Below are 27,681 nucleotides of genomic sequence, written 5' to 3'. Positions count from 1 at the left end.
TGCTTGGTCCGTAACTATGCATTTAAAGTGGCTGTATTTGTGTGGCAGTGAAGAATTTGCTGTAATTCTTGTCTTTGTTCCTGTCCTGCTGCCAGAGGCCGTGTGAGCCTTGGGCAAAGTGTACCAATAGATAACTGTGATAGCCAAGGCATTAAACTGAAAGGTCAGCTTATTATTAATTTTAGAACTGTTTTCCAGTTGAGGTACAGCCAGGACTCACCAAGGTTTCTGCAGATCAGATAAGAAGGGCTTGTGTATAGACCTGCTCCAAATGGATAGCATCAGTCTGGGGGAAGGGAGAAAGAGAGCCCATTACTGTCACTTGACAACTTCATTTCAGTCCTTGCCCCCAATAATTAGAACATCTAGGAAAGCCAAATTGTGGAATCTGGGGAGTTAAGGTCTGGTCAAACAAATCGCTGCTTTTTTAAATGCCTAGACAGACAAGGAGGCCAATCAGTGAAATATTCTAGGAAAATACAGACAAAAATAACCAAAATATCAGGCTCCAGTAGTTTATGTTATGCTATACGTTGGATCTTTGAACCACCTTCCCCCAGAAATGTTTACGTGCCTTGGTAGGCCAGAGACAATCCAATGAACTCTTGCCTTTTTGTTAAGGTTCTTTGTGCTCCAAATACTGTGCAGAAGTCCTGTGGTTTGCTGGCTTCTGTGCTTGTAGCATCTTTTGAACCAGGCTTCATGTTTGTCAGTCTGGATCCTGTACAAACACCAAGCAAGGAGGCTGCTCCAGGTCTGAGCAATGTACACATGGGTGGCTTCAAAGTGAGCCTCCTGCAGTGAGGGTTCCCTCTCACTGACCTTTGAGTGCTAATTTTGCTCATAAGGACTCTTTGCTGATGTCTAAAACAAATTTGCATACCCTGCTTTATTAGAGCAAGCAGGAGGGGCTACCTCCTAATTTTCCAAGGAATTCTCTTTGAAGACCAACTAACAGTTGAGGAAAAAATGTCCTATTCCTCATCCACGTGAAATCAAAAATGGAGTGTCAGATATTTATCACCATCTTCTTTTATGTTTCTGAGAGATTTAATAGTGCCCAGAATAATAGCTACATGCTGTTTAAACTGAGGCATTATTTAGCAATTGGTGCTGTCTCAAGAGGATAATTACTCAGAAGTATCTATTTGAAAATTCATCTACTGCTAGTTGTATAAATGTCTACAGTGCCTGAAGTATTTAAATACTGAGAGGCTTTGTGATTAAAGTTACCATATTACAATATTAAACAGAGTGGTGAATTTCTATTAATATTATGTGTGCTCAGATTCAAATGCTGGTCTTCTCTCAGTGACTCAGGGGAATCTGCACCTACTGATAGCATTCCCACTGAGCAAAAGAAAGGGGGTACATTGTGTGACCTATAACATCCCCAGGTGCAGAAATGAGTGCTCTCAAGTTTAAAAAGGCCCAGGTTATTTGTGTGCAGCATTGCTGAGTTTGGAGGGGATGTGACAGCCCCTGAAGTGCCTGCTGCCCATGCTGGGCATGGTGGTGAAGTGCTTTGTGAAGGAGGATAGGGAGTGTCTTCAGTATTTGATCCATACTTATGAAACTAATGGGGTCTCTCTTTAACTTTGCTACTTAACTGCAAAGGCACTTGACTGTGTGTCTTTGAGTAGCTGAGATCCCAAGTGAGTAGTTGGGTTTTGATCACATTGGTCAATGCACTCAAAAATTATTATAAAGGTCTGACACCATCATGTGCAGACACACACACAAAGCAGGATCATATAAATCTCATTTTCTAGTTTAACTGGGTTAGAAGACTCTGACTTTGCACATAGAGTAATGAACATTAAATTAGTTATTGCCACTCAAGGAAGTGTTCCTGGAGTCCTTACAGAGAGCTGTCTGAACATGTGAGCTCAGTACTCAGCAGCAGCAAAAAGGCAAAGAGTAAGATTCGAAAATATTAGGAAATTAGTGCATGGAAAAATCTTTGCTCCGTGGTACATATGAATTGAGTGGTTCTGACTGCCCATCCTAAAAAATGCTGGGTATGTCCAAAAAAATAGGAGGCCTTCAGTGACAAGAAAAAAATATAAATAGTTGTTGTGACATCTCGGCTTGGACTCTGGGTACATGATTACACAGGGCTGTGAAATTTTAACAAAGTAAATGTTACTTGCTGTGCTTCCCAGTGTAGCTAAGGTTCTGAGTCCAGAGAGACAGAAGGTGCACAAAGGAACCCCTTTCCAGCAGTGTATCGAAGTGCATGAATTGAGGAGCCCCTTGGGAAATGAGTTTCTAGCAGTCAGCAGAAAATACAGGTTGGAAAGAGGATTTAACAGAGCTCTGGGCACACCAGTCAAGGATGGTCCTAGTGCAGCTTCCAGGTCACAAAGGCCTGTGAGGCTTGCTGGAAGCTGCAGAGGTATAGCAAAGGGAACAGTTGCTCTTTGTCCATGTCTTGATTTACTTTCTGTTAGTGCCTGAGACATGATACAAAGCCTGATGCACCTGTAGCTGTAACCAAGTGTTTTGTGAGGGCTCTCCAGAGCTGTATTGCTGCAGCCTGGAGTATCAGACAATATCCATGGCCACACTGCTCTGCACAAGATCGGGGTGGAGCATTGTTAAGAAACTCAACAGAAAGAGGGCACCTTGAAATCATCTAAAACCCATCAAAATACCTTGCAAGTTACGTGCTTAAATGAGAAGGGAATGGAGTTGGAAATTAGCAGATCAGGCTGGTGTTTTGTAAAAGATTGGCGCACATAATTGATAGATATGCTGGTGCCACCTGTAGCCCTTGGCTGGCAGGCTGTGTGATGGGAGATCTCAGGAGTGAAAGGGCCAGATGATTTGGTGGAGGGAAGGAGATGAACTGAAATACTTGAATTTTACAATCTCCTGGGATGTCAGGACCCTGTAATGCCAGCCCAGGAACCACTGGGTCTTCAAGGAAGCCAATCATGATCCTGAATGTGTTTTGAACTGCTCTGAGTAGCAGGGCTACCAGAAGCTACCAGAGCTGCCACTGATTTCAGCGAAGTCTTAACAGCCCTTTGGTGTGAGAGATAGGGATGCTGTCTTTTCTTTCCTTCTCCTTTTCTTTCCCCCATCTCTTGTTCTCCTTCCTATCTCTTTCCTCCGTCTGTTCAGCACAAGCCTGGCACAGGGAGCCAGACACACTCCTTTTCACAGCACTGCTGTGATCCCATGCCTGGCGAGGCAGGGAAGAGCTGTGTCCTGTGCCACCTGGCAGGAGTTACCAGGTGCTGAAGTGGCTGATAACAGCCATTTTCATTGCCTGCTTTCCACAGTAATGAAGTTGCAAGTCTCAGTTGCAGAAGCTGAGTTATCTGGCTGTGCACTTCTTTTTTTTTTTTTGCTATAACATGTTTTTTTTTCTGCAGAAATTAGGACTGGACTCCAGACCTAGATGTAGCCTGTCTCACTTTTTTTTCTGAAGGAGACTGTTTTTCACCACATTTAGTACCATCCATAGATTATTTTTGTAGGAAGAACCTATTTGCTTGCAGAGATGGGGATAAGGCATAGGTAACACTAGAAGACTTAATTGTTTATACTTGAAATTCTTGATCTTTTTTTTTGTTCTGTTCTCAACTTTTCTCCTGTATCTTCAATTAAAAGTTATGAAGATGTTTAAATCATTAGTGTTGCCATGGAGCTGAGCAGCCTGGGTCTGTGCTCTCTACTCAAACCAAGTTTGACTGTTCAGCCTTACAGACAGGGTCCTGCTAACACCTTGACCTATGACTCTTCATACTCTGTTTTATTGACACGAGTGAGCCAAGATGTTGGATGCTTTTTCCCCAGGAGTCACAGGCCCTGCTGCTGGAGGGCAGGCTGAGGCTCTGGGTCACTGGTGAATACTCAACTCTCTCAAGATCAAGCAGGTGACATTGCAGCTGTTGGATTCAGGTCACATTCACCATCTTTTCTCTACAGCTAGAGAGGAGATGCATGCATTGGTTAAGTGAATGTGGAGATTATTGAGTACACACAGGCTTTCTTATGTAGGGCTCTAATTACAAACCTGCAATATTTCTCTCATAAATTGACCTAGCAGACTTCTCTTAGTGAAGTGTTAGCATTAGCTGCTGACAGGCTTTGGAGTGTGTGTGTGTTTGACAGGGGATGCTGTGGAAGGAAGCTAGAATGTTGGATTAAAGAATGAAGCTAGCCAAGGAGGAGGAGGAAAGCTGAGCAAAAGCTGAAGGAGGACATGAACCCTCTTTCAGGGACAGCAGACCCTTGCAGCAATCACTGCTGCTCCTGAGACGTTGACACGAGAGTCAGGAGCTGGTGCCTGGACCTAGTTTAAGAGAAGAAATACTGCAATGGGAGTGTGACCTTTGGAATCTGCTGGGGCAGGATGTTTTTTGCATCTGGTGAGGTTCTTCTCCTGAAATGGCCCCAGTAACAAACACACATACTAGTGAAGTTCACTTGTTGAGTGAGGAAATTGTTGTTTTTCTTACAACTGAACATTTCTGAATAATTCTCTGGCTATGCACTCTTAGGTGACTGATCACGATCAAGGCTGCATGGTTAGAGCACATTTCCACCATTTCTAGTTACTGTGTATTGTTGACTTTAAAATTCTCTTTGAGATACCTTTCTGGGTTTAATCTCTTTTCAGTATTTGAGTGCAGCATATGCTCACCTTTTTCTAAACCTTCACTACAATAATAGGAAAGTTTAAAATTTAAATTAGCATTTCAACTTTAATTCTGTTTCTTGAGCCATGATGCATGTTTAATAGATGGTGGTATATTTTAAAAATCAGTTTGGCAAAATCTTGCTTACCAATATGAGATTTATGCAAAATAGTTTTATCTCAAATTTGTGACTCATCATACATCTTGTTATAAAAACGTTAAATAAAAGAAACACAACTTTTACAGAACATAGTCTATAAACGGACTCTTGAATGAAACAGTGATTTCTAGGTTAGTATTTGAATTTTTAACTTCAGTGCCACATTTTTAATATATTTCAGATTCCTTGATCCAAAGCTTATTTTATATTCTGAAGGCATGCAATTGCTGTAATCTCAAGAGAAGATAAGCATGACATCTGGTTCACACCTGTGGTTTTAGGGATAAGAGCCTAGCTGCTTTATGTATTATTCAGGGCACTCTCTTGAAACTGCAAGGAATTTGACTCTTTGAGGCCCTTTGTCAAAAGGTTTTTGTACTTGTCTAAAGTAAACATGAAATATAGAAGTCTTCTCTCAGTAGGTATTGAGTAGACTATTTATTCCAACCTGCCTGCTGTCAGGAGGGAAATCAGTTATGCAGGTTAATTATCAGATTTATGACAAAGACTTTACTGGTGAAACTCCCACATTTCAAAAGTTCCACTGAGGCATTTCGTGCTGTGACAGAATGACACCAGGAGAGGTGAATGCACCAGTAGCACATACTGGGGTGGATTTGGTGGCAGGTGGTACCTGCCCAACCTCTGGGCAGCTTGGGGCAGCTCTCCCTGCTGTGTGATGGGAGAGGCTGCACCAGTTGGGAGTGTTCCCAGTTCCCATTTGTGTTTGCTGGTGCAATCCAAATGTTTGATGCTGGTGGTAGAGGAGTGGCATGAGCAAGAATTAAATTGGTTGGGCACCTTTAGAGCCAGAGACACCAAGAGTCTGGAGAGAAGGCAGCAGCTGTCACACTGAGAACCAGAACTTCTCTGGTGTCCATTACACAGGTGAATTGTTTGAGTTTGAGATGCTGAGGCAGAAGAGATGCTTTCAGAAATACACAGGTGTGAGCCAGACTGGAAATGTAACCCTTGGGCATGCAAATAATTTCTATGATTAAAATACAGTCGAGGGAAGGGATGAAACTGGCTCAAAGCCTGCTTGAGCAGGGACCCAACTGGGCATGCCTCCCACCAGGAATGTGTTCTGAAAGCTCTACCAAACCAAAGACTGTGAAATTTGGACTCAAATGCCAATCTGGTGGCGCTGTTGTGTTCTTCGGGACTCCAAAGAAGTTCAGAGTTCTTTTCTTTCAACATCAATGGGCCTGTAAGAAATTGGAAGTGTTAAAGCTGAGAGGTTGTTTTAGTCACTTTATATAAAAGGTGATGCCACAAGCGAGCAGCACATCAGATGCACCAGGGGAGTCTCAACATGTTGTCTGCAGACAGGTAGAGCAAGGGAGGGGGTGAGAATTAGAGCTGTGTTTCTGTTTCATAGGCATGGAAGAATAACTTTGACATTTAGCAAAGGACCATTACAGAATGTGTTTGCAAATGGGTTTGCAGCTGTGACAGTGGACAAGGGTTTAACTTTAAAAGGCTACACAATTTCCAGCACTTTACTTTTCTGTCAGTTTTGCTGCTTGCCTGAGTATTTTGCTTCTTGCTGTGCTGAAGTCTAGTTCTTTTTGATTTGTTAGTGTAAATCCAGAATCATGTCCTTAACACACTGGTGCCATTAAGATGGCACTTAGCTAATCTGTGTGTGTGTGTCTGTCACTTAAGAAAAGAAGTTCACACATTTCTTAACACTGCATTCCAGATGTGTGCAGACTTCACTTTCTGCTTGGTGAAAGTGTCAGAGGGTAAGGGTAGAGAAACCTAGAAAATTAGATACAGAGTACAGTGATATTACATGTAAGGTTTTCCAGCACTGGGGAGTTTGGGTAGGCAGCCCATGGTGGGGAAGGATTTCAATTTGAGGTTTTATCAGGAGATCCTGAGTTTTAGAAAGGATATAGTGTACTCACTCCTTGCATATTAAACCCTTTTGAGAATCTTGAAGTAAAACACCCACATTAAGCAGCTGCATTGGAAAAATCCCTCATGTTCCAATGGGACAGCTGTGACAGAACCAGTGCTGTTCCTGCAGCACAGGCTGTCACACATCCCTCCAGTAATCTGCAAGTAGCTACTGAGAGCAGTGCTGAGCACTCTGTTTGCTCTGCCTTTGGCATTATGATGAGGGTCTAGATAGAGGTGTATTCTGCAAAATATGAGAAAACCCATTATTATTTTACCTTCCAAGTAAGCTCTTGTCCTGGCCTGGTTCTGCTCTAACTGTCCATCTACTTCTTCACAATTGATAAATAAAAATAACTCTGCAAGTGTACAGCCTGGAGGATTTCACATCCCCTCAGAGATAGGAATGGCCTTTCGCCCAGCAAAAAGCTGCTGAAAACGTGCCCCATCTGCTGCATAGCTTTGAATCCAGAGTGAAACTATAAATACATCAAAATTTGTTCTGAGGCATTTGGAAGTTCATTAAACCTCTTGGAAGACCTTGCCTTCTCTCACTGGAAAAAAAAAAAAAGAAGAAGAAAAACCCATCATCCCATCATCAAGAAAAAAGACCACACACAGAGGACATTTTGAATTCCACAGTGCAAAAAGAGGAATTTGTGCTAAGACATGAGCTCTCAGAGGAATGACTACTTCTGCTAGTGCATCTTTAAAGGGAATGGGATATGAGATTGTGTTAATCACACATGCTAGGAAAAGGAGGCTTTGTGGGGTTTATTCTTCAAGTGCAGCTCCTTTGTTTTTCCTGAAGAGCGCTGGAGTATTTTTGGAAGGAAATCCCAGTTCTCTCCATTCTGGCAGCACTTCTAGGTGTTTAAGAAAGTAAATGGATTCCTGAAAGATGATCTGAAGTATGGGCAGTTTGGGTATTTTGAAGTTTAAAACTCTTCAGTAGTGGTGTTTTTTCTTTTAGGAAGGCCATGGGAAGCAGATGAAGAAGATATCTAAAACAGCCACTTTTGGGTGGAGTTCAGAGCTATTCTGTTCATACAGTTAGTCCATCCAGCTTGTTTTTTGTTGCTGTGTCATTTGGTGCTTAGCCACTTTGTAAATCTCCTGTTTCAGATTTTCAGCCATGACAGCAGCTAAGTATTGCCTTTAATATTTCCATTTGTGCAGTTTTAGGAAGCCGCGTTTGCCTCAGTGCTGTGTGTTCCTGCTGTCTTACTTGGAATATGCCACCATTAGACAAAGCCACTGTGAGTGAGACTCACAGCTACTCAATAAATACACAAAAAAGTCTCTGATAGAGGACGTGAAGACCAGTGAAAGACACCAGTTGGCCTCCCAGAGCCTGGGAAGATGTCCCTGGGTGTGTGGGTGCCCTGCCCTGCATCCGTTGTGTGCTCTGAATTTCTGCTCGTAAAAGGGATGTGAACCACATGGCATAGAATGGTTTGGGTTGGAAGGAACCTCAAAGATCACCTAATTCCAACTCCCTGCCATGTGCAGGGACACCTTCCACTAGATCAGGTAGGTTATCTAGATCTGTCCAGGCTGGCCTTGAACACCTCAGGGATAGAGCAGAAACAACTTCTCATGACACCTTCTCCTGTCAGTTATGAGCTGGTTGAAATTGGTACCAGTATTAAGGAGGCAATAGACTCCCTCCATGAGGTACCTGTGTGAGTCTTCCTTATTGCAATATCAAGCAAATGAACAGCAACCTCAAAGGTTTTTTCCTCCAACAACACTCCATGTGGCACTTAATTTCACATGGTTTTCAACTGTGTGTCATTTTTCCCATTAATTTCAAAATTTTCAAACTTTTTTCATAAAACTTCTGCTTAAAGAAGGGACAGGCAATGACCACATGAGGAGCTGAGGCCCAGAGAAGGGCAGTGATCAATGCAAGATAGCAGAAACTCTCTAATAGCCTTTGCAGTCCAAGGGCTAATAAGTTGCCACTTCTCAAGTTACCAAATTACTTGATATTTGAGAAATATTCCTACTTTTACACAAAAAAAAAAAAAAAAAAAAAAAAAAAAAAAAAAAAAAAAAAAAAAAAAGCCAAACAAGAATACTGAACTTTTTTTCTCTCTTTGTTTTCATGGGCTTCTTAATCTTTTCAGGAAGGAAAGAGCTTTGTGTTTTCTAAGTTTTTCTTCCAGGCATGAAGGCAAGAGCCTCGGTGAGTTTAAAATTGCAGTGAAGGTTCTCCTGGAATCACATCATTCTGGTTCCTTGGACTTGAAGTGAAATACCATTTGTCAGGAATCCTCTGATGGAAGGGTAGAAATGAGCAATACTGTGTGGGGCAATCTTTTAGCCTTTTTTTATTTTTACCTTCTCTTCTTGGATCTCTTCCATCCCTTGGACATGTGGTTCACATCCCTTTCACAAGCTGACTGAACACCCTATTGCACCAGTTACCACCCACGTTTCCAGAAAAAGAGCCTCCTAAATTTGTGTGTCTAACAAGATGCTGTGATATATCTGGATACACAGGTATAATTACCACGGGATGAAGGCATTTGGAGCATTTTTAGGAGATGAGAAAGAAAGGTTCAGAAAAGCCTCCTGCTCGTTGTGCTTCAGTTCTTGCTTATGTCTCAGTATTAAAGTGTTAGTATTATAATCTCCTGTGTTTGGAAGGAGGTCAAACATGAAACAACATTTGTAACACAGAGGAAGGAGGATCAGAAACAAGAGACATTGCACTGGGAGGTAATAACCACACCTTTATAATTCAAGGGTCTTGTGCATTGTGAAAGAGAAGAGTTACTGCTGATTTTTTTTGTTGGTTTTGAATGATTTATAACATTTCACTTGTGGTGGAGTGTTGCAATCTATGTTGTCATGGAAATTCTATTGAATTTATAGTTCCATTTATCCAAAACGATTTTCCAGACTTCATTTCATGGTGAATCATATGGCTGTTACTTGGAGTACAAAGCAATTGCAAAAAAGTTTCACGTTATGGAAAGCATAAACACTGACACCATTATTTTCATATTAGGGTAATACAAATGAATGCAACACTCAGCTTCTTAGCATCAAATGGGCCTTCCTTGTGTAATGACTCACTGTGTACACACGAGATGGATTTTTGTGTTAGGGGTGGGAGCAGGCCTGAGGGGTGTTTATTTCTGGCAGTAGAAATCAGGGAAGTTTCTGTCTTGGCAAAGTCCTTCTCTCTTAACATTCAGGACTTGAAATACTGAGTGGTGTGGGTGTGATCCAGCAATGCATGGCAGCCCAGGGTGATCCCAGAAGTGCTGGGTTTCTCCCTGTTCTACTGAACTGTCACTGGACCACTCACAAGTTTAAATGCTGTGCAGACTTATGGGCAGCTACCACCCTTCAGGTTGAAAAAGACTCTTGAAATTGCTTTGTCTCAATTTATAGCATAGGTACACCTACTGCATTGTTAGTAGACAATAAAGCAAGAATGCATACTTACTGTTAAAGGAGATGAAAGGGAAATTTGCCATACTTCTGAGGGATATGAACGTCTAAATTGAGTTTAATTCTGGTACTTCACTTGCGTGATCTTGCTCTTCCTGTTGTTTCAGCTCCTTTCATTTCTTTCAGCCTAGAATTGTATTCATTATCAAGTTGCAATTACACTGGGACAAAGTCCCTGTCTGACTCTTTGTTTTGCAATTTTACCCAGCACACTTTTAGGCACTGTAGAATACCAAGTTATGACATTCAAAATACATCTCTCTACCTGCCTAACTATAGTTAAAAATTCACTGATGAATAATAGACTAGGCAGGAAAAACATGCCATTATCTGCTCCTGTTCAACTTTATCTTTTCAAAAGAATGCAATATACTCTGTGTTATTACATCAAGCTCTGGTAGGAGAACTGGAAAACATCACGATTCACTCTTCCCCTTGCCTTTCCTAAGCAGATTTTGAATTTGTTATAAATGATAAGTTTCATGGATTTTTTTAAAGAGAATATAATGAGAAGTCAGACGTTAGACTTTATTGCCCCAGTGTACAGCTCACACTCCAGTAAACACACAGACTGCAGGACAGTTATTTTGAATTTTTAGTGCTGTAGTGAAGATTACATTATGTCTGTAGAAAGTTTTTATTCCAGCCAAATGGATCACATCATCGAGTTCATTGGAAATCTATGCACATATTTAAAGCAAAAGTAAGTTACATGCAAGCTTTCAATTAAGAAAAATCATGTATGATTCATAATCTTAGCAGAGAAGTTTTAAATCCAGTTGTAAAAGTGTCTGAGAATAATTTATTCTTACAATGTAAGCAGCAAAGACACTAATTAAGAATTAGTATATTCAGTGCTTAACTCCATCATTTAAAGCAAACATTTCAAAATTTTTGTTTCACCACTCTGCAAAGAGTTACAATCTACCTGCACTGAAAATACTCTCAGTCTCCAAAGCAGTACATAATAATCCTCATTGCTGCTCCCTCTGTGTTCTGCTGCCTAATTAATAAAAAAATTGGCTGGTCTATAAAACCTTTTATTTTTTATGCTTTTTTGCCATTCTTTAAATTGCACTGTAGTCCTTGGATTGCTGGAAGGAAATGAGCAGAAAGATAATTCTGATGATCCTTTCCCGTGCACCAGAATTCCTGATTCTATTGAATATTCTGTACTCCACATCTGTGACAGCACAATGAGCCTTTGTTCATTTTTTAATCTAAAGAGGAATCTGCTGTAGGAGGTTGCACAGGGTGATAGCAACGCAATTTAAAAGTCTCAATTATTTATTTTTAAAATACTTGGCATCTGTCTATGGAAAATGTACTTGCTTGGTTCCCAGTCTCTTAGAATTGCTTTGAACTCACTCACATCTTCTGGGATCTATCAAATGCTCATTGTGGCTTCTCTCTCATAAGTGCTGAATGAGTTTGGCCATGACAGTCTGTATTGGATGTAAACTTTCTGTCTTTGTAGTGGGGTAATGACAGCAAAGAGATGTCATGCACGGGAACGGTGATTTCTGTCTGGATGCCTGTCATGCCAAGCACAGGGACAGAGCCTTTTATTTGTGGATGGGTGGTGAGGGGAGGTCGTTCATTGGAAGCAGGCTCAGCTCTTGCAAGCCAGTGACTTTTCATAATGAGGGTTTAGTCATTCAGAGGCAATTGCACTTAATAAAATCAGAACTGGTCTCTGGTGGGCAGTATTTCTCAGTAATACACACATTTTGGACAGCCTGTCCTTAAAACATCAGCCTGATGGCAGCCCAGTTTGGCATCAAAATCTAAGCACAGACATTTTGCCAAGTCTGGGTAACACCAGATTTCTGTAGAGGTGTAAAGAACACGGTTGAAGCAATGTGTTCCTGCAGGGAGTAGGTTGTCCTGTGGATGAGGCAATGTCCTGCCCCTAGGGCATGGTGGAGGGGTGGGAGCTTGGAGGCTCTCCAGGCTGGAGAATCACCCACATATTGGATGTGCAGAGTGTTCACTTGTCTAAGTGTTGTAGGCTGGGAATAGACAGACCTGGAGTGCTTGGAAGCTGTAATGGTTGGCCAGTGGATCTTCCTGGACAGCAGAGACTAGAAAACATGACATGTTTTCTCAGGGTGACTGGTGATTATCTCCTGGGTTATGGCAGAGTGAGGGCTTTCTCCCTAATCCTCTGTTTTAAGGCACTTGTAACAGTCTGAAGATTTTGCCCTCAGTGATATTTTTTAAGGCTTAAATCTGTGCTGTACAGCAAATCTCTCTCAAGTTTGAAAACAATTCTTTTATAGCTTGAAGAGTGTCAAAGCATGAGGTTTTCCCATTAAAAGCAAGCTCTTGCCCTCTCCTTGCCTTGGTAAAGCTCTGTAGCTGCAGTAATATTAGTGTTAGCTTTTTAGGATGGAGAGTGTCTTCCTGCAGGAAAAGTACCTTTGTTTCACTTTGTCTCAGCTTGGCTTTACCCAAAATACTGAAAATTTCGAGTTGCTTGGACACTCATGGTTTTTATACCTCTTTACAAGGTAAATGCCATTGCACTGCCGTGTTGCACATCAGAGATTAAGGAAGGCCATGTAAGCCTTTCCCAGCCTTGTTGGTTGTAATGGGGCTCGATGTGAAAGCCTTGTAAATCTGTAAATCTCATCTGTTGTGCCATAGAGAGCAGGACACTCCTGCCCTCCTGGCCCTGTGCCACGGGGACGGCTCTGTGGAGCACAGTCAGCAGGGATGTGTGGAGCAGAGTTCTGGCTGCACACAGGTACTGTCACACTACAAAGGGCATTTCAGGCTTTACTGCAGGATTCTCAGCCTTCAAATTTTGGAATTTTGGAAAATAGAAGCTGTTGTGGTATCACATGCAAAAATGTGCAAAAATGCTGTTGTGTGGGGCTGAAATCAGCCAGTGCCATAAATCAGGTTGGTTGTGTAAGCGTGGGTGATTCTCCATCCTGCATTTCACAAATAGCATGTTATAATACGATCCAAATTTTCTTTAGCTTAAAAGCCTCTTTGTTGCATTCTGTGCTGCTGCTTTTTACATCCCAGGCAGAGACAGTAGAAGTCATTTATATGCAAAGTGCCCCATATATTGTATACACTAATTATATAATAAAGAGTAATAATGAAAATTTTCTAGCATGTTTAGGCCACTTAAGTATGCGGTGAAATTAATTTTACAGTTAACTGTCTTATTCCCACTTTGTACATAAAAAAACCTTATCCCACCCATAGAAAATATTAAATTAACTATCTACTGATAAATGCATTCAATATTATGTATATTATGAATAAAAGAACAAAAATACATTGGATACATTTGCATTTTATTGTAAATTGGGGAAAACTGATGAGGCTGTATTATGGAAGAGAACAATGTGTGATCACATAATTAGAAAATTGCCATAATGCTAATGCTCAGTGGTGTCCAGGTGTGGTTTTATGAGCAGCCTGAACCATGAGGCTTTGAGGGTGGAACTTTACTGTCTTTTTACCATTGTTTTTGCAGGGTATGTGTCTGTAAATTATATAATAGCAATTCTTCAGACATTGTATTCCTAAAATGTTCCTTCTAGCTGTATGAGCACATAAGGAAGCTACTGCATGACAGATGACAATAATTTTTCATACAGGACAGCTCCCCTTGACGTGATGGATGCAGAGAGAGCAGCCACACTCTCTGGAAAAACACCAGGGAGCAGTGGTAAAATGCTCCAATGTCTATGGTAATCAAGGCAGAGCGTGGTTCTTGATTAGGCTGTGAGATTAAACTGCTAAGACGAGGGATCTGAATGAAAAACTCTTTTACCAAAGCCCTTTGCACTGGTATGCAAGCGTGCATTGTAAAAATTAATTTCCTTAAAATGCCGTTAGCAAAATTGATCCAAAATGATTTTGGCATATGCTGAACTCACTCAGTGATGCTTTTCTTCATAAACTCCTGTGAGGAATACATTGTGAAATGTTTTCTGTAAGGTATAGATAATTTTAGACTTTATTTTAAAGAGGAGCAAAATGTAGTTTGTGAGTGTTTTGCCAGGTTTGGTCTGTGCTGGATAAATTGAACTTCAGGCAATTTTTCCTCAAACAAACTGTTTCTAATTTCTACATCAATGAATGGCTGTACCTTGCTCTGCCTTTGTTCAATGCATGAGTTGTCAGAATCTGGAGGCACTGCCACCTTTGTGAGATGCTGTCATCATCTGTGTGTGTGCTATGACTATGCTGGGAATAGGAAGGCCAAAGAAGAGGAAGAAAATTGCTTCCAAATTTTATGAAGGTAGTGTGAGTGCCAATTTTTTTTGTATTCATTTCTTTGTGGGCTATTTGGAGTGTGGTCTTCCTTCTGCTGAAAAAAGTGCCTCTCCCTCTGAATGCTCTGACCTTCACGTTGGCCTTTTCCCTATGTAGTGATGTTTTTTTAACTCTATAATACTGGCAAAGCACCTATCCACTACAGACAGTATATACAGTCAGAAGCCTGGGAATCAGTAAATGTGAGTAGGAATGCATCTGTGCAAGATAAAAGGGCATAATCTCTCTTGGCATATACAAAATATGGGGAACATAGTGCATTTGTGAATGTAGTAGGATGTGTTGTGCAGCACTATTTTGGAAAAACCCAAGCAAGCAAACCATGGCTGATAGAGATGGACTAACACTAGGGGCTTCTTTTGGAATGGAGGGGTTGAACAACTACTGGAGAAGCAGCAGTGTGATCAGGCAGCTGGCAGAAGTGGGAGCTCAGCTGCTGTGGGAAGTGGAACAAGAACTGTACTAGAAATTAAGAGCACAAGCACCCAGAGGCCTGGGTAGGCTGCCCTTAGTCATAGCATGTGTGTAGTGGAGTGGGATTTTTTACCAGCAGAAGCTATAGAGGAAGCTGTTCTGGGGTAATCATTGTTCTCACCTGCTCTTACTTGGGGTTTGTGTAATTATTAATATTTATTATTCATTAAAAAATTACATCTATATATCTGGTTTTGTCTCATGCTTTTTGCAGAGTACTAACACTTTGGAAATAAAAGTCATGAAATTTAACTGAAGACAGGGAGACGTGTGACCTTAACTGATAGACCTGAATATCAGAGGCTCATAAAAATGCATTGCTATGGAGACAGACTTTTATCTTACAAATTACTTTAGGAGTAAAGGAATAACTCTAAACATCGAAATCCTTTTCAAAATTCTCTATGGATTTTGAGATAAATATGTTTAGCACATTTAACAGAGCGGGAGATGAGCCTTCAATGTGCAAAGAAATGAAGAGACGCTGGCAGAAAGCACAAAGTTTAACATCTGAACAGACTGGCCATACTGTTTACCTTTGGATTTGGTATTAAAATGCATTGCTTGAACTCTGTTCCCTGCTTACTGTCCCAGCAGGGCAGTCATGCTATTAATCAAGATGCTGTTTAAACAATTGTTCATCAGAATTCCTTTATCTCAGGTTCATAACACTGGGTTTACATACAACGTGTATGCATTACATCATGTGAAAGCTGTATGAATCAACACTAATGTGATTCTGTTGTTGGTTTTAATTTTTGCAGATGCAGATTTACTTCTACAATCCTGATGACTTTGACAGTTTTGGAACAGCAGTTCTAGAAAACAGGGTGGTAGGAGCCATGGCTGTGTTTTTTCAAGTAAGTTAAAACAAAGGCTATATCCATAAACCAAAGTGTTCACTGAGTACTATCTAATTCATTGAATTATTTCAAGCTTAATGGATGCATCTGTTTTCTTGTTCCCACCTGTCTAAGTGAAAGATATTTCATATTGTCTATGTGTGATTTAAAATGTAAATAAGTATATTTAAAAACATAATGAAAAATTTTGCCTGGATTGTTCTGACTTTATAGCTACTCTACAGATGCAGACTGGAGAACACATTTATCATGGAACTTCCTTTGCTACTGAAGCACATTGCTGCAGTCCCTGGAATACTAACAAACCAACACCAACTGGTTTTGTTTGGGAAAAACTTAAAATTCAAATGTAGCTTGAGAGAAAATTAATCAATACGTTTCATCAATCTTATCTGTAGCAGCTTCTAAATTGTCATAGTATCAAGTTCTTGAACAGACCAGATTTCCAAATGAGCGAATTTATGCATCCACTTGTTTGAAATGCATCCTGAGAGATGCAGATCTGGGGCTGCTGGGTGAGCTCATTTGTGGTTCCACACACTCCAAATCTGTGCCGTGGGGCAGGGACCACTGCTGGTGATGGGAGTGTCACCTGTGGCAGTGGCATTCAGCAGTGTGAGCCCCTTGTCACCTCACATCAGAAATAGGGTCTTACCTTTCTGACTTGAGGGTGAATTGAAGAGAGGGAGCTGGAGCCTCTCCACACCACCAGGCTGTCACAGACAGAGAAGTAGCTAATGAAGATTTGAAATGTCTTGGGGTCTTGCTTTTCAGAAGAGAGGAACGATGGGAGGGAAGAGCAAGGGAAGATGCTGATCCTTTGTGAGGTTTCACACTAGTTTTTACTGAGGAAGAAAGTGATCTTGCTGTTATCTTTGTGAAGCCAGATAAAAAGGAATATGCAAGTACTGATATGTAAATACCTCCCTTTTTCTTATGATGTTAGAGTGACAAGCCTGACTCTGCTGCTCAAATTAAGTAAGGTTGTCTTTTTGCATGACACTGATTTTGATCAAATGCTTTGATAAGGAGAAAAGGACAGATCCTTGTATTGCATAAATTGCTGTAACTCTGCTGACATCAGGATAGTGGAAGGAGGCATGTTAAATTCATCACTGTTGGATTCTGAGCAGTTCTGTGGCATTTCATGTTAGGGCAAAGTTGGTGGAGCTGTGATAATTTACAGTGGCATGGCACGATGATGATTCCCCAGACTTCTTAATCTCGATGTACTACAGGAAGCTTTGGGCAAGTTGAGTTTGGCCATACAAGGCAGAAGTTTAGAAGCAGAGCAGCCAAAGTCTGGTTCATACCACAGTGAAGCATCGAGGGTTTGATGTGTGTGCTGTGTCAGAAGGAGCATGGGTTTGTGCCATGGTGTGTACCACATGTTGTGGCATCATCTCTCTGGAATTTAACTGCTAAATTGCCCTGATGGGCTTCACATCAGCCATGTGAAGCACTGCCCCATGTCACAGCACTGTATTCCCTAAATCCTGTGTTTGTTATTCCCCACCTGCAAAGCCAAGTGCTGCACTTAGTGTAAGTCTCTCTTTGCACAATTCCAAGGGAGCCATTAAAATAACTTAAAATAGTGTGTTGTGCTGTTAAAAACCCCATCGTTGATTGTCAGAGACCTCAGGCTTTTCAAGACCCCAAGTGAGTGTTGTAGTCTCCTCAGGGAAGCAGAAATCTACACCACTCATCATTTACAGCCCTGCTGGCTGCAGGGCATGAGGCTGTAAAATCTGGATGTTGGTGCAGCTGGGCTCCTGAGCTCTGGGAGCTGTGAAATCTGAGGCCATTACTGATGAGCACCCTCTGATCTTTTCCAAAGAGTGGGGTTTAGGTAATTCTTTGGCAAAGTGACCCAGGGATGACCTGTTTTGTGGCTGCAGGGAAATGATTTGGGGGTTTTGGCATATTTTCCTTTTCTTTTGGGATGAAGTGAGAAATCAGTGCTGTGTTGTTAAACTCGTGAGTGTATCAGGTTTTCCTTCTGTGCAGCTTTGCTCCAAGACAGAGAACAGTTGAGGAAGATTTGTAAAGCCCAGAGGCCCCAGTCTAGAAGGGCACGTGCTGAATCCTGGCACCTGTAAATAAACTTTAGGGACACCAGTGTGACAGCTGCTATTTTGGCCATCATGAGGATTTTCCAGAACTAGTCCCATAGGGCTTGAATTGTTGTACATAGGGTTATTAATGGATGATGGTGATCCTTTTGCAGATCCCCACTGTGTTTGACCAAGGTGCTGTTTTAGCCCCCTCAGCTGCTTATCTATGACTTGGGAAGACCTTTTTCTTGAGAAATAGTTGGTGTTCCCTGAGCCTTGCTCTCCAGGACTCCATGCAGATAAACTTGCCATGGCTAATATTTCAGAAAGGTAATTTAAAGCTGTCTTTTAAAATTGATTCCTAGTGACTTTTGGATGAAATGTCCCTAAGATGTCCATGGTCACATTTTGATTGGCAGCTTATGTTGTTCAAGTACTACAGCTTTCTATTTTCCAGAGCTTTGGTCCCATCTTGAACTTATTTACCTAGAACATAGCTTTTAAAATTTGTAGTAGAAAGGTCATACTTTTTTTTTTGTAAATGCATTAGAAAACTGTATCATGCATGCTTTTCTATGTAAATATTTTAACATAAATTATTGGATACATTTGCCATTAAGACCTGGATTTTTGCTAATGTGGTAATGCTGTGTTGGAATGAATGTGCACAACACTGGCTGAATTTATAGTCTGGCAGGTGTTTTTTGTTTGACTGATGTTCATAAATGTTCCTTTGAAAATCAGGTTCTCCAGTGAGTGAACATTATACTGAACTATATAATTATTGGTGAAACATTAAATAATTAAGTACCCTCTTTCTTCCTTTTTAAATAATTTAACTTGGACTATACAAGAATTTTCCTTATTGAATTCATTATTTCAGGGGCAATTTCCAGGTAAAGTACATTGGTTCTAAACTTGGATAATTGAAGCACTTGGAATTTTGCTGTAATTAAAGCTGTGCTTTTTTCATTACTTTCATTTTAAGCTCTGTTGATAAATGCTGTTTCTGTTTGTGTGCTGCTGGTTAGTTGATCTGACAAAAAAAAATTACAAAACTAAGAAACAATTCTTGCAAATACAAGCTGCTATACCTGCTCATCTCTGTGTCTCATTGTGGATAGACACAGGGAGGGTCTCACACAAAATAGCACTGTGGGGACTCTATAGCAGGTATTGTCAATTTGCAAATGAGATAAGCTGGCCTGAAATCTCTAGCTGGATTTTCTTTGTGGTTAAAGAGAACTCAGTTGTAATTTTAGCAAAAATCAAAATCCCCTGGAGACAAAGGAGAGAATGCCATGACTAATGAGACCTTGCCCTCTGACAGGTTTTTCAGGAGGACACATTATGGCCACTCCTTTCAGTGTTGTGGTGATTTGGTGTTTCTCAGAGGGAAGCTGGTAGTGGTGGGAGATGTTCAAATTGACAAGTCCATCACCTCCTGCTGCCAGCACCCTCTTGGCTGGCAGGAAAGGCTTCTGGATTTGCAGGAAGGATAGTGATGGACCCGGGTGAGGGGTCCTGTTTTGTGGCAGTCCTAAATGAGCCTCTGGTTCCACCAGCTGCTGGAACACATGTAGCAGGTCCCAGCCCAGCCAGGCACCTCAGGCTTGATTTAAATGATCCTAACTTGAGTAGTTGGTGCTCGTGTTTCATTGCAGGCCATGTAAGATTCAGCTTGGAGTTAATGATGTTCTGGCTCTGGGCCTTGGTTAATTGTCAGGCTGAGCTAGCTTTGAAGCAAACCAGGACTGGAAGGCAAGGCCCAGGTCTCTCATGGCTCCTGAGTCATCCGTTCATCATACATGTAATACATATTTATAAGTCACATTTAAAATGAGTAGTTACTTGGATTAAATGCATTCAGACATATTGCACAGCTCTGTTTTAACCATCTAACAATATAATTCATTGCATACTTCACTACTTGCTTTATTAAAGCCAAACTTGAAAGTGTTCAAAACAAACATATTGCTTTTGCATTTGAAATATTCATCTTTTAGTCCTGCAGTAGATTCATTATGGCAGAGAATACTTCATTCCTTGATTACTGCTGTGAAAAGGCACAATACTGATTCCCTAAGCACTCATCAAATATTCGATAGCTCAGAAATTCAGGAGGAGGTGATGGAATTCTTGTTCCTACTGGGAGGGCACATAAATCTATTTTATATTTGCAGAGAAAACCGTCAGTGATTAGTTACTGTGTCTCAGGTACTCAAACAAATCATCTCTAAAGAAATTAAGTAAAAATGAATTTTAAAATAACTTTTAGCAATGCTTTCATCATTAAAATTAGCTCCATAATGATGAGTGATGTTGATACCTCGATCACTCAAGAGCAGCAGTGCAGAGCTAGATTTTTAAAGGTAATTAGGTACTTGGCAGCAAATGTGCAACTAGCAGTATTTTTAAAAGTACATGGAATAAAAATCAAGGGTTTACATGTCTTTAGCTGAATTGCCTTCCAATGCAGACATGTCTTTGTAAGTTTGTTGAAAAAACTACTCTGTAGCCCTTTTAACTTTTAGAGCCATATGTGTATTTTTTGCATATAAATGTCCTTATATTTACTAGTTCCTCGTGTATCCAGGGATGTGTTCTTCAGTTAAATGCATGTTTGTGGCCTTGCTGTTTGTGAGATTTTTTTGGTAGTAGTTCTTGGTCTGCATCATCAATGTGATCAATCACTCACTTTTCACAGGGGCCTAAATGAGCTGAACACAGAATAAATTGGTGGAACACCATCAAAGCTATTGAATATTTGCCAGAAATATGCTTTTTAAATGTATGTTTCTCAAACAACATAATTCAGCTTTTAACTTCCCTTGGGAGCCTTTTTGTTCCCTGTTCTTCCCTTTCATTAACTGGTTCATGTGTTTGCCACCATGACAAAACAGATTCAGTGAATAAATTATTTAAATACGGTGACTGTTGAGAAAGCCCCATCCAGTAGGAGACAGGGTCCCTCCCATGTCCCTATCTCAATTCCTGAAAGTTCCCTGATTCTACCTCTCTTTTATTCTAATGCTTTTTGAAAGTCTGAGCAAAACTAATTTGATTTAGACAATGAGAACGGAGAGAGAGGTGTGCACTTCTCTTGGAATATTATATCCACCCACATGAAGCATAATCAGTACTCCAGTGTTTAGGCAATATCTTAAAGGTGATTTGCAAGAGTGAAAATAACACATGGCATCATTAACATGCAGAGCATCATCTAGAGTCATTGAGAGACTTTTCATTTATTTTAATAGACTTCAGATAGATGTAAAGAACTTAAAATTGAATTACGGTATTAATTCTTTTAATGGTTACATTAGAACCCATGGGGTTTTATTAATAGTAGCTCATGAATAATAAAACTGTTGGTATTGATTAGCAGTGTTATTTAGTATCAGTGCAGGTGTATTTTTATTATCTCCATACCATGAAGATAAGTACATCTCCTTATTCAGTAGCTGTGTACCAATAACTCTCCATGTAAGTGAAGACAAACAAAACAATTTGAAGTGTATTTTTCTTTATTAAGTCCAGTTTTGCAGTCTTTTGAAATGTTGCAGTTGTTTGGAAACAGTAGTTGTTACTGATAAAAGCAGTACTAGGGCCTTGAAATGGTTTTAAAATAGTGGAGAGGTACAAAGTAGCTCCCCTGACACATAAAGACACAGCCGGAGCAGGTGGATGTGGCCACTGCAGCACCAGAGCACATATTTCTGAGAAGCACCCTACACAATACATGCCAGGGGGTGTAGTGACATAGGAAGCATCTCTGGAGCAGAAAAAGATTCTCCTAATTTTCCAGCAAATAAGTGGGGATAAAAATGCCAAAAGTGATTTTTCATCATGGAGAATTTAAATTCAAAATTTTGAGAGTTTCTTAAGGTCTGTTAGATTTGAGTAGAGTTCAGTATGTCAGTGGCACAGACCAGCCTCCAGAGGTGTTTTTACCCAAAATATGCAAGTTTGGGTGCCTAATAGCAAGTGCTCATGCTGATCAAGTTTCTCTGAAACCATTTTGATTGGAGGAGGGTTTGGGTAGAAGACAAAGTCATGGAAACTGTTTCTAAAAAAATCTATTCTACCCTTTCCATTAAAGAAAACAATTTTTTTTTAAACTAAGCTCAAAATTCTGATTTTTTATTTCAACTTATGTTGAAAGTTTCTTAGGAAAATATGAATATTTTTTGAATATTTTATGTAAGAAAGGAAAAGGAGAACAGATGGGGAATAACTCTGAGAGAAATATATATATATATCTATATATCTCCAATCTTGGTGCTTATTAAATTTCCAGTGCTTAACAATGAGACTTTCTTCTGATCCATATCTCTGCCCACATTAGTCATGTTTCAAATGACGTTTAATAGTAAAACTACTGTTTACAACAGATTTTTTTATTTTGTTTTTAAATTAAGGTTTCTTGTAGTAATGTTCTTCATTCTTTATTTTGGTACACAAATGAGAAGGCTGACTCTTGAGAGCACTAGGCAAACAATCCCTGATGAAGTCTTGAGTTTAGTAGAGAAGCTTCAAGAGGTTTTTAGTTGTGGAGGGTGATGCAGTTCTGAGCAGGGCTGAGCTGCATGCCTTGCTCAAAAAGGAGGACAGATAAGAGGTAAGGAAGGGGCAGATGCAGGCATGAGCCCTGGAACCTTACTGTGAGCAATTTGGGGAGCACAGGGAGCTGGAAGGGGTCTGTGAGCCCAGCAGTGTTCATCACTCAATGCTGTTGGACTCAAGAAACTCACTTTGTAAGTGAGCTGAATTGCACTGAACTGCAGTGGCCTTTTCACCTGTGGGGGTTTTTTGTACCAGATATGCTTCAGTTCTCCAAACTTTCAGTGCACTGAGGCAGACCTTTGCTGCTGGGTTACTGTGCAGAGCCTGGGATTCCCTGGTGTCACATCCCGTGCAAACAGGAGCAGAGTTTCTGTTGTGCGCAGGGTGCCGTGGGCTCGGGCTCTCGCTCACATGGCTGCACACTTGTCATGGCTTGTCATGAGAGGGAGCTCATGTGGCTGAGTCTGTGAGTGTGAAGAGCAGAGGTGTTCACACAGCAGCCTGAACATCCTGAGCAAGCCTGCTTGGAGGAATGAGGCACAAATGTGTGAGCGAAAGGGGGGCTGGGTTTGGAGGCACAGACTGACAGGGCGGCTGAAACAGATCGTTCTTGGAAGCAAACACATCGTTCCACTTCTGCTTGCCTGTGTTCTGCCAAGAGGCATTTGCAGTCTCTAGATCATGATGGCTGCAACCTGCTGTGTTGAAACTTTCTATCCACAGGCTGACTGTGCAGTGTAGAAGGGTAATTTACCTTATGTGCACTTATCTTCTTCAGTGCCCAAGCAATCGTCTTCCTTTCTCTTCTTCTCCTCACTCTGTGAACTTGTTCATGGTATTTTCCACTTAGGCAAAAACTCTGATGACCTCCAAAATGCAATACTTTCAATTAAAGCATTTCTGTTAGGTTGAGTTTTAAAGGATATGGGCAGTACTGAAAGTGGTGCCACGCAGTTCTTTTTACAGTTCACAGCAAAATACATACCTACGGAAATGAATTTCCAAAGCATCTAAAAAATCTAATTGAAAGTAAAAATTAGAATTAGATCCTTTTTTTTCCTCAAATGCACTGTCAATGCTTTCTTAACTGCAAAGCCTGAGACCACAATTCACCACTTGTGCTGTCTCTGGCTTGGATGCAGAGCAAGGAGGGGGGAAAACAGTTGGGGATGGGTTACCAAGTGATTTCTGCTTTTTGTGATAAAACACATCCTTTGGTCCAATTTATTTAATGGAAAAATCACAAATGTTAGGAAGGAACTGCAAACTTTCTTGTTGTTTAGAGGACTTGGACTCCAGAGTTCTGCAATGCTGCAAATACGAAAAATGCTCTGCACATTTTCTGGGGTCTGTCCTCAAGGTCTTGAGCTATCAGTCATTAATGAGAGCTGGTTGGATGTGTTGCATGGGAATACATCTCTCTGCTCTTCTGGTTTAATGTTCACTTGAAGTTAGGATCACTGTCTTTCAGTTTACAGCATTGTAAATGGTTTTGACCTGCAGTTTTTTTGCTTTCTGAATGATTCTTAATTGATTAATGTATTGAGATTAATCCCAAGCAGGATGCCATTATTAACTTGCTTCATTAAATTACATACCGACCTGTTAGCATTAATTCTCATAACTGTCCCCTTACATTTTAGTGGTTCTATTTTAATTACTTGCTTTAAGAACTTGATCCGCATGAATTTGTGTATTCTTTTCTTCCCTTGCCTTTCTCTCCCCCTTGATGTTCAGAAGTGCAATCAGCTTAGGAATATTTATAGTGTCTAATGTCAGCTTCTTAAACACAGTAATTTACTTCTCTGTGATTTAAAAATGTCCTGTTTAAAGAAAAAACAAAACAAAACAAACCATTTTGTAGCCATGCCATAAAAATTTTTTAAATTTAATGAAAATGTCTTGTGGAGTTTTCATTACTTGACTCCTGAAAATGACACTTACATGTGTAATATGTAAAAATTACAGTTGTCAGCCTATAATCTCACCCCTTCTGTGATTCAGGAAGATTGAGACTCAGGAAGTTTACTGATTATAATCATTAGACTGAAAAACAAGTTATTTCCCTAACTACAGTAGTAGTTTGTGCGTTTTGGTCTCTGTTGTGCATTGTTGATGCATCACTTGGTCACTTTGTCAAACATCATCAAGCCAACCTAGAGCTGGGGCAGTGTGGAGGGACCCCCAGCCTTGCTTCAGGCTCCATCACTGCTTTAGGGAGGGGACAGCAGCCCCTCTGTGTCTCTGAGCACTGAGAAGCCATCCAATGTGGCTTGTTTGTGACTTTGTGATAGCAGTGATTGCTTCATCCCTGTCCTTCTTACATGTCCCAAATCCAGTGCATTTTTACTTGTTCTTTTCTTTAACAAAGAAAGAGATAAGCTGGAAATAATCTATTTTTTGCTAAGTTTTCGGAGAGTTTTGCTAAAATTGATCTTAGTTACAGAATAGCAGGAGATGTAAAGATAAACATTCATCTCCTTTCCTCTCCTCTCTCCCAAACAGAACAGTTGCCTCTGGGAAGTCCCTTTTTTCTCCCAGTTTTTAGAAATCTAGCCTGGATTTCAGGAAGATAGTTTTGTATACCTGTCTGCCCACCTCATTTAAAATTTAATTTGCTTTTTTTATTTTTATTTTTTTTAACAGGCTCTGTATTCATCTAGCTCTCTGACCCATTTGTCTCTCAGAGGTTACAATATCAAATGTATTACGTGTGGTTTACATTTGTGAGACATAGATGGAGAAATAAAACATTTCAGCCAGGAAACTTCAGTTCTCCAATCCATAGTTTCCCAGTTCTGCAGGATTTTGAACAGGATTTGTGTAACCCTTAGAAAAGTTGCACCTCTTTTTGCCCTCAGTGTCTTCCATGAAACAGAAAATCTTCCTATGTCTCTGGTTACCTGTTTGTGTTATGGCACATTTTAAGCAAAGGTGAGCACAGGATCTATTCATAAATGATTGTCTAGTTTCACTTTGTGCCATAAAATAGAGATTGGTTGTAAAGTCTGAATATATAAAATAGATGGGTAAAATTGGGGCTTCCTTTCCCTTTAGATCTTCTGGCTCAGATGAAAAAGTTATTAAATACAAGCTGTTCTGCCTGAAGAATTATTACTGTAGTTCTCAGCTATAACAGCACCACGTTTCTCCTTGTATTGGCAAGAATAAACAATACAAGCTTCAGACAGAATTTCCTGGGTAGCATACCAAATGTTCTGGAAAACCTGCTCGGACAGCAGCTGATACATTTTTAATACAAATAAAACATAATTCTTTAGTCTTGTTCCAGTTTGATCCCTAAGGTGGAAAAAGTATACAGACTATGCATAATTGATGTATTTGTTTGAAGTGTTTAGCTGGATACTCCATTCACAAAGTCTCTTTTTGTTAATAGGTTGCTGTGAGAGATGTAAGAATCACTTAGGGCTCCCTTTGTACAAATAAATGGAACGTGTCATTTTTGGTACAGGCACTGAGGTGGTTACACAGTCATCCTGACTGTGTCTTTGTGCTGCCCTCACCATTCAGCCTTAGTCAAATCACAGAGCAGGTCTGGCTGAAATGTCAGTATTTTCCCAGATCAGAAGTGATGGGAAAGCATGAAAGCATGCAAGGGAGAGAAGAGGATGGTTGGGAGCTTTCAGGGTCACATGGATTGGTGTCAGGTTGGCATGTCCATGTAAGCACCACCCTGGCTGTTACCAATGGATGTGTGGTTTCTTGTGCAATTCCTAAACGTTACACATGATGCAGAGCAAGCATGCAGGAAAATATCCCTCAGTAATTTAATTATCATCTGTCCTAAATTACTATAAATCCAGTGTTAAAGGTTGCTGCCAGAGGGTTGAGTTGTTGCTGGGCTTTGTCGTCTGTAGTGTCTGTGCTGCAGGATGACTGTGGGAAAAATGATTATTGAGGGCGTTCTGAGCACATGGTTCTCATTCCAGAGGTCAGAAAAAATGCAATGAAAGTAAATCATAATCTAGTCTGGTCCCTTCTTGATGTCTTTGTACAGATGTAGACATTTGTATGTATAACTGATGGTTTAGCTGATAATGCTGATGGCAGATCACCCCCAAAATAATTCTGCAGCTGAGATGGCAGCTTGCCCAGAGCAATCCTGGTACCTGATGTTTTACCTCCTATGAATCTAAATCAGAAATCTTCAGGTTTATAGGGTGGAGTTAAGGGTGTGTCAACCTGGGAACCCTTTTACAGCATAACTTTATAGTAGCTTTCAGAGGTATCTTCCACATCTGGGATTCACTGAAAAGCACACCAATTTGACTAAGGTGATGAGTTCCAAATGAGCTCAGTGGTCTTGGGTTGAGTAATTTAAAGCTCCCTTAGTTTTGAAGTTCAGGTGTGCTGGTATCAGTTTCCAGAACAAAACCAACACAGAAGCTGGGATGTGCTCTTATGCTCTGCTGGAGGTAGGTGAGAGTCGAGAATGCAAATCACCATCTTATTCTATGCAGAAAAATGAAACTTGTTAAACAGAGATTGCTTAAATCTGTTCAGCACCTCTGAACAGTGAGTTTTGGTGGAGCAGGATTTTTCCTATGAGCTTATGGTGTTTGCAACTGCTTCACAGCTCTGAGGAGCCAAGGAAAAGCTGTCTGGCTGACACCATCAGAACAGCATTTAGCTGCTGATTGTAACTGTACCATTTCTGTGCATCAAAAATGCATTGAAATGTGGTCATTATCAAGTCTAAAGAGACTTTCTGCAAGAGGGTATTGGTTTTGCAACATCTCTGCTGTATCAAATGAAGCCTAACTGGGGATTTGGCAAAGTGTTCTTTATCAGTAAAGTAAAGTGATGTACCACATTAGAAAGGAGCGTGGTTATTAGAAAGCTCAGTCTTGCTCCTGATGAAATGGATTTTTGTCACCGTAAAATTCATCTTTACTTGCTGCTAGAATATTGCTAAAGGAGATTAACTTTGGATCTCAGTGTATTTTATAGTGTGTCTCATGTTATTTTAAGGCTGTAAATATATTAGCTGATCTGTAAGCTTCACTTAAGTTACTGCATTCTGGGTTTTGGAAGAAATAGGATCATGGTTATGCAGGAACCATGAAGATTGAATTAAATCACCCCTTTTGATATTTATTTTCCCTTGGGATCATGATATCAGATCAATATTTAAAAACAGCTTTATGGGTAAGTGTTGATTAGAAAGCAAAGCTCCATAACCTTAACAGCTAAGCTAGCAATTTTTTGGTGCATTT

General features: G+C 40.4%; 1 protein-coding gene across 1 annotated transcript in view; it reads left to right on the top strand.

Annotated features, from left to right (window-relative positions):
- Positions 1-27,681, top strand: part of PTPRG (protein tyrosine phosphatase receptor type G) — a 383,561-nt gene that overhangs the window by 237,489 nt on the left and 118,391 nt on the right. Inside the window, exon 5 of the mRNA XM_030227885.2 lies at positions 15,726-15,821. Within this exon, the coding sequence (XP_030083745.2) occupies positions 15,726-15,821 (96 nt within the window). The remainder of the gene's footprint in view (positions 1-15,725; positions 15,822-27,681) is intronic.

This window comes from Serinus canaria, chromosome 12 (assembly GCF_022539315.1).
Source record: "Serinus canaria isolate serCan28SL12 chromosome 12, serCan2020, whole genome shotgun sequence".
Classification (NCBI taxonomy): Eukaryota; Metazoa; Chordata; class Aves; order Passeriformes; family Fringillidae; genus Serinus; species Serinus canaria.
This window is presented reverse-complemented; position numbering and strand designations above follow the sequence as displayed.